This window comes from Arvicanthis niloticus, chromosome 1 (genome assembly GCF_011762505.2).
Source record: "Arvicanthis niloticus isolate mArvNil1 chromosome 1, mArvNil1.pat.X, whole genome shotgun sequence".
Lineage (NCBI taxonomy): Eukaryota > Metazoa > Chordata > Mammalia > Rodentia > Muridae > Arvicanthis > Arvicanthis niloticus.
Window position 1 is genome coordinate 108907922 of NC_047658.1, and position 7035 is coordinate 108914956.

General features: G+C 54.3%; 1 protein-coding gene across 4 annotated transcripts; it reads left to right on the forward strand.

Moving 5' to 3' along the window:
- Positions 1-576: 576 nt before the first annotated feature.
- Positions 577-6231, forward strand: Syt8 (synaptotagmin 8). 4 transcript variants are annotated; one of them, XM_076913728.1, is made up of 9 exons: positions 577-924; positions 3845-4089; positions 4192-4361; positions 4734-4832; positions 4960-5118; positions 5192-5359; positions 5488-5593; positions 5686-5816; positions 5900-6231. In XM_076913728.1, exons 2-9 carry the CDS (start codon positions 3996-3998, stop codon positions 6131-6133), a joined length of 1161 nt encoding a protein of 386 aa, XP_076769843.1. In that variant the 5' UTR covers positions 577-924; positions 3845-3995; the 3' UTR covers positions 6134-6231. The 4 variants fall into 4 exon arrangements, with proteins under 4 accessions (XP_076769843.1, XP_034342118.1, XP_076769844.1 ...); XM_034486227.2 differs by having other exon boundaries at positions 3869-4089; XM_076913729.1 differs by having other exon boundaries at positions 577-913; positions 3869-4089.
- The last annotated feature ends 804 nt before the right edge of the window (positions 6232-7035 follow it).

The following is a 7035-nucleotide window of genomic DNA, read 5'->3' on the forward strand; positions in this document are numbered from 1 at the left end:
ATGTGCCTAGAGGCACTTAGGAAAAGCATGGGTGTATATATCCCACATGAGGTAGCCCCAGAGCATTCTACAGCAGAAGTTTCCTCAAAACAGCCTGTCTCTCACCAGCCCAGAGACGTTAACCATTACACATTCCAATATCTGACTTCCAGATACAGATAAGGGACTGTAGAGTGACCAGACCGGACCAACTGGTCAGAGCACAATGAAGAGCTCAGACTACAACCTTGGTTGGACCCAAACCAAATAACTGAACAGATTATTGCCAATAATCTAACCTCAGACACCAGGAAGAGGGCTTGCTCATTGGGAAGCTAAAAACTCAAGGAAGTGGGTCAAGATGGCCTCTAGAACATTCTCTGAGGGTGGCAGTAAAGTCAGTCAGGCCCCCATGGCCCCGGGATAGTCCGCCATGGCAACAGGCAGCTCCCTTACAGCGCTCCACCCTCTTTGTGCTAGCTTCCCTAGGCCAGCATTGCCAGGAGGCACATTCTTCAACTAAGCAGGTTGTGACTCAGGGCTTCTGGGTGTGTGAGCCTGCACAAAGGTCAGCCCAGCAGGCCTATCACCCCCTTTTGCAAAGTTTGGTGTGGCTTGGAGTAACGTCCAGCCTTGAAGAACACCCCAAGATAGCCTGGAGTCCAGACACCTGCTCCAGGGCCTCAGAGAGGGGAGACCTTCGCTCTCAAGGGAGTTTTCCTGGCTTATGAGGGCCAGCAGTTCCGGTCATAAGGTGGGGCTCCCCAAAGCCCTGCCTCCACACCCCTTCTTCCCCGAAAGATTCATTTGATCACTAGCAACAGGCACCGCCGGCTCTGCTGTGGGCTTCAGGTGCTTCCTGAGAGTGGACAACCAGCCTCTCAGTGGCTAGGGTTTGAACAAGCAGGCCAGAGCCCACCAGCCACAGGAAGCAGTAGGTATCAGGTGAGGAAGGGATCACCCCTATGCTTGGGGGCGGGTGTCTTGCTTTTCTGGGACAAAAAAAACCCACAGAAACCTGTTTCCTATGAAATAGCACAAGGTCTGGTTAGGCTAAGGGTAGACAGAGTTGGTAGCAGGTCTAACCCTGGAAATGAGTACCCGACCCTGGGCTGGCAGAGAATTTGAAGGAGAGGCCCAGCACTGTTCTGCATGGCTCCTGTCTTAAACGGATCACTCGATGACATCCAGTACTAGACTGGGTAGTTGTGAGGGACCCGAAAGGAGTACCTGGAGAAAGTAAGGGCTCAACCAAGCCTTGGAAGATGAGTGGAGTGAGAGAGGCAGGAGCCATGGGTGCAGGCCTCAGACCCCGGTGTGAGTCAGACACCCTGCCTAGAAGGGATTACAGAGCTAGATGTGCCCAGCCACTGGGAAGGTGCTTGGAGGTGGAGCAGGGACTCCCAACTCCCTTTCCTAGGGCAAACAGTGCTGATCCCTTGAGAGAGTCTTCCGCAGCAGTCATAGAAGACAGACTGCCAACACAGGAAGATAGAGAGGGACTGGAGAATCACAGATCCTCTTTTCTGTCTGTCCTGCTCAAGCTAGCTGTTCACACTTTTCCCTAAAGTAGCAAACTGAATGCTTCTGGTAGGTGGGGACCAGTGGGAAGAAGGGCTCCACCTGGTGGCTGTCTTTCTACTTGCACCTTTACCACCATTGGAACCTGGGGGTCCTAAGGGACCTTGATGTCTCCAGGCCTTGAAATTCTCCCTAGTACCAGGAGCTGGTGTTTCTGAGGCCCCAGAATCTTCCAGAGACAGCTTCCAAACAGCCTGAAGTCCCCTGTAGGCATGTTTCACCACCATGCTACCCAGGATGCCCTCCTGAGCTATATACAGTTAGAAGTCACAGGTTCTGGAGGCCACTTGTTCTTAAGGTAAGAGAGGGAGGACTTTGGATGAGAAGGACACACACACACACACACACAGAGAGAGAGAGAGAGAGAGAGAGAGAGAGAGAGAGACAGAGACAGAGACAGAGACAGAGACAGAGACAGAGACAGAGACAGAAAGGAAGGGAGAGAGAGAGATCAATGTTACTTGAATTCCAATATTCATACCAGCTCCACCATTTCCAAATGGTAACTGTGTCTTTGAGCTTCATTTGGAGGCCAGTTTTGCTTGAGCCTGACCCCAGCCCTCCTATGCTAGGGACCCTTGAGGAACAACACTTCAGCTCCAGCTCCTAGCAGATTATAGTCATTATGGCCTCTTGTAAAAACCTTCTGTACCTCTGTTCCAGGGCCATGCCAACTCCAGAGCCACTGGGGGTGCTCTGACCATTGCCTGTGGACTCCTGCCTAGCAGAGTCCTTCAGAAGTAGTACAAGAGCAATAGAGATGCTAGTGGACAGGCAGGCTGTTGAGGCCTGCAGATCACCTCTCTCCATCCTCAGGGGACTGTCCCCCAAGCTTCTACCTCCACCAAATTACAGATGGCTCTGAAACCAAGTTAGGGGCTAGATGTATGATTCACAGGGCCTGGGGATGAATTAAAATACGGTACCTGTGCTAAACACTGAGGAATTTCAAGAGGTGAAGAGGATATTCAACCTAGCGTTGTAGCCCTTCCAGGTTCCCACCAGACCACTCTCCACAGTCATTATGGCTTCTTGTAAAAACCCTCTGTACCTCTGCTCCAGGGCCATGCCAACTTCAGAGCACCAGCCTCAGGCTATCCTTGAAAACATCGTGGTTCCACAAGTGCAAGATCTCTAAAGGGAAACCTAGAAGGCAGAGCCTGGTCCCCTTCTGCTCTGCTGCTGCCTCGAATCACTGAGGGATGGAGGGTTCTGAGCTCTGTGAACTGTGGCTCTCTCTCTCCCGCCTGCCAGTTAGTGAGCCACTGATGCTGCAGGAGGGAGTATCCTTTGGAATCATGTTGGGGACTTCAGGCTGAGGGTACAAGAGCAAGAGGGTTTATTAGTCACCCCTGGAGGGGTGGGCTGGTCTAGTAACTTGTATGCAGTCTGATCTTAGATACGGCAGGAGGGCTGGCAGGCTCATGTGGCACAGTGGAGTTACACTCACGTTTTAGAAACTGGGTTTTGGTCGGCAGTTGCCATCTAGGGAAGCTGGGGGGGCTGGGGGATCTGAGTTCGGAGAGTCACAGTGGCTCCCAGCCCCCAGCTGAGAGCCCCGCCCTTTCAGCTCATGGGGGAAGAAGCCAGCCTGCCAGGTGTGCACCCTCCTCAGGCCTCAGGCAGGTAGGGTACAGAGGCCAAAGCAGCTTCATGGCCTCCTCCTTTCCACTCCCATGCCAAGGGTGGCCAAGCAGGCAGGTAGGCAAGTTTGGGCCGGCATTGATTCAGCATGGAGGAATGTTCAGGCTCTCCCAGCTATGCTGTGCCCCTGCCTGCCCCTACCTCGCCCTCATCCTCAGGCACTACTGGCCTGGTGCCCATGCCAGCAAAGCTCCTTCAGCCTAGGCTTGCTGGAGCACATGCCCACCTGCTGGTGGCCCTGTGCCCTGCATCCCCAATTCCTTCCCACATGACCTCATGGCCCACGCTACTCTTGAACCTGCAGCTACAGTGAACCAACTGGGCTACCTTGTAGAAGATGGTGGGTCTTTGGAATGTAGAAAGCTATAATGGGTCCTCTGCAAGTGATAAGACATCACTAAAAATGAGAAAAGGCTTCTGAGTCCTAGAAAAAAGGATAGAGTTCTTCCTAGAAAGTAGGTTTGGAGGTTCTCAGTGAGCAAGGGCCAGCAAAAGCAAGTACCAGGCTGTCCCCAGGCCAGGCCTGGCCTACTTGTCTGAGGTTGGAACTGAGGAAATTGGGAAGAGGCTGGGCTTAAGGCAGCTAAGTCAATGCTTTGTCCAAGTCCCAGAGCCTCTCTCTATCTGGTTTCTTGACTAGCGTTCTTGCCCCTGGCCACCCTAGGCTACCTTCTTGCTTTGGGTGGACTCAGTACTGGCTGTGGCCAAGTGAAGAAGCAGTACACAAAGGGCCACCACTCAAGTGAACTGGATTCCATCATTATCTCCTCAAAGCCAATAGGAGCAGGAAGATGGGGCATGGCTCAATCCCCCTCAGTACCTCTGCCCCAGTTGATGCCACAGCTGGGCCCAGTCTTATTCCAGACCTCATTACCAGGATCCCCTGTGAGTGGTTGGAACTTCAAAAGTGGTGTGGGCATGGTCCAGCCTCGCAGGGAGCCAGGTTGTCTAGAGAGACATTTCAGCAGCCTGTGCCCCCTGACCTAGGGCCTCGCTGGACACTCTTTATCGCCATCCTTGCTGCTGGAGTCCTCGTAGTCTCCTGTCTGCTCTGTGTCATCTGTTGCTGTTGCTACCGCCACCGCCACAGAAAGCAACCCAAGGATAAAGAAGCTGTGGGCCTGGGCAGTGCTCGTAACAGCACCACTACTCACCTGGTGAGGAGCAGAAACCCAAGTCTACCTATGTCCAATCCTGTACTAGCTCACTCCAGGTAGGGGGATGCAAGGTTCAAGCCAGGGAGATCAAGGAAGCCCTGGAAGGCCTTCTTCTCAGAGGAAGGAGATGAGCAGAGGTGATGGGGGAGGAGACATTCAAGAAGCAGGCAGATGCTGGTCTGTGGCCATTGGAAGCTACAGTAGTAACAATCATGTCGTGTTGAAGGAAGATCTGGTTGGTCTCAGAGAGCTGTGCTGAGGCTATGTGGGCTGGCCTGCTGGTGGTGGTTTGATCTGTATTATAATTGTCCAGATCTCTGGTTGAAGATTGGTCTCAGCCATACTTGTCTGATCACCCACCATCCACCCCAGGTTCAACCAGATGTGGACTGCCTGGAGCCCTGCTCTGGAGGAGACCCACGATGGGGACGGCTCCTGCTCTCACTGGAGTATGATTTTGGAAGCCAAGAGGTAAGGCCTACTCAGCAGGCCCAGAGGCTCCATGGTCGATGGAGAATGTGATGGATGAAGAGCCGGGCAGAGGGGAACAAGGGGAAAGGAACCCTCTCTCAGGCTGAGCCAACCTATTGGCCCCCAGATTAGAGTGGGCCTGAGGCAGGCTGAAAATCTGAAGGCTGAGGGCACAGCGGACCCCTATGCCTGTGTCAGTGTTTCCACCCAGGCTAGGAGAAGACATGAGACAAAGGTACACCGTGGGACACTCTGTCCCATGTTTGAAGAGACATGCTGCTTTCTGGTAAGTCTAGCCTGGGTAGATAGAGTGGACTGGAGCCAGGGCAGCAGGACTCAGCTCATAGCCCTGCCTGCAGGTCCCACCAGCGGAGCTGCCCAAAGCCACTCTGAAGGTGCAGCTGCGGGACTTCAAGAGGTTTTCAGAACACGAGCCACTGGGGGAGCTTCAACTACCACTGGGCACTGTGGACCTTCAACATGTCCTGGAGAGCTGGTACCAGCTAGGCCCTCCAGGTACCACTGAGGTAAGCCTAGCTGGTAGGGGCCCATGTAACATGGGGGAAGCCAAGGTCTGAGTGAGATTCCTGCTAAGACCAAACCCCCATGGGTAAGGATGACCCTCCCAGCTGCAGCCCTGTCTTGTTGCCCACAGCCTGAGCAGATGGGGGAGCTGTGCTTCTCACTGCACTATGTGCCCAGCTCAGGCCGCCTGACTGTGGTTGTATTGGAGGCTCGGGGCCTGAATCCGGGTCTTGCAGGTGAGAGCCATACTTGTGTGGACAGGGAGCTGGACCTTAGTTAGCCATATGCATGTATGGGATTCCTTTCTTGAACTCTCTTGCTCATGCAGAGGCCTATGTGAAGGTCCAGCTTATGTTAAACCAGAGAAAGTGGAAGAGCAAAACATCCTCCAAGAAGGGCACAAATACCCCCTACTTTAATGAGGCCTTCGTCTTCCTGGTTCCCGTTAGCCAGCTCCAGGTAGAGAACCGGGAGGAAGGGCAGAGCGCCCTGGGACATTGTGTCAGGCCAAACTGACAACTGTTCCCTCTCCATGTCTGCAGAGTGTGGATCTGGTGCTGGCTGTCTGGGCTCGTGGCCTGCAGCTCCGGGCTGAGCCTGTGGGCAAAGTGTTTCTGGGTCCCCGGGCTTCAGGCCAACCCCTACAGCACTGGGCAGACATGCTGGCCCATGCTCGGCGGCCCATTGCCCAGTGGCACCACCTGCAGTCCCCCAGGGAAGTGAATCGTGCTCTGGACCTGCAGCCTCGCCTTCCCCTGCTTAGACCTCGTTCCTGAAAGAATGATAGGTCTCAGTTCTCCCACATGGCGAGCTGTGGATATTTGTGCAGGCTCTTCAAATCTCTCTGTAATAAATGCATCCTCTTTCATGTTCACATGTCCTGATGGAATTCTGTGAGAAGGGTCTGAGATAGAAGGGGGGCTATACTTTGGCACTGGTGCCCTCTCAAGGATGGGGTGGGTTGCTCTGAACAGATTTGCCAGTCCTGAGCCTCTGCTGAAGCCTGATTCCTAGGTCTTTCCCTGGAAGATGGGCACCATCCTCTAGCCAGGACTGGCAGAGGAGCAGGAGACTAGAGCTGGCCCTGTGAAGACAAAGAGGGCAATTGGAAGGAGTTGTGGGTAGGTACAGCTTGGGGAAGAGACCCTAACACCATGAGAGACCATGATACAGTGTCTTCTGTACTATCAGCAGGGGGCAGTAGATGCCTTTGGAAGCTGCTCTGGGGCCTTTGGGGGCTCACAGCCCTGGCTTGTGCTATACCTCTTAATCCCAGCACATCTGGCGGGCTTTAGCAGTTCCAACCCTCCTCTGATCCCCAGGGGCCCCAGAGCAGCAGGGTTGGGGCCAAGCCATGATCTGGTGTCTCTGGGTGGGGTTCAGGAGCGGGAAAGGAGCAAGGGCCTGGCCCCAGTGAGCCGGGCAATGCAGGGCCTGCCTAGGCAACCAAGGGCTCTGAGCCCCCACAGGTCAAAGAAAGGTTCCTAGGGCGGTGGCACCACTCTCTGGGGTTGAAGGACATGTTCCAAGTTGCCTGTGCAGAGGCACCCATGGGCTGGGTGTACAGCAGGCTGGGAGAGGCCCAGCTGCTGGTCCAGGGGCCCATTTGCTTCTCTTCCTGGGCAGAAAGGCAAGCTCACTACAAGAGATGGGCACCACTCTTCCGAGCCCTGACTAC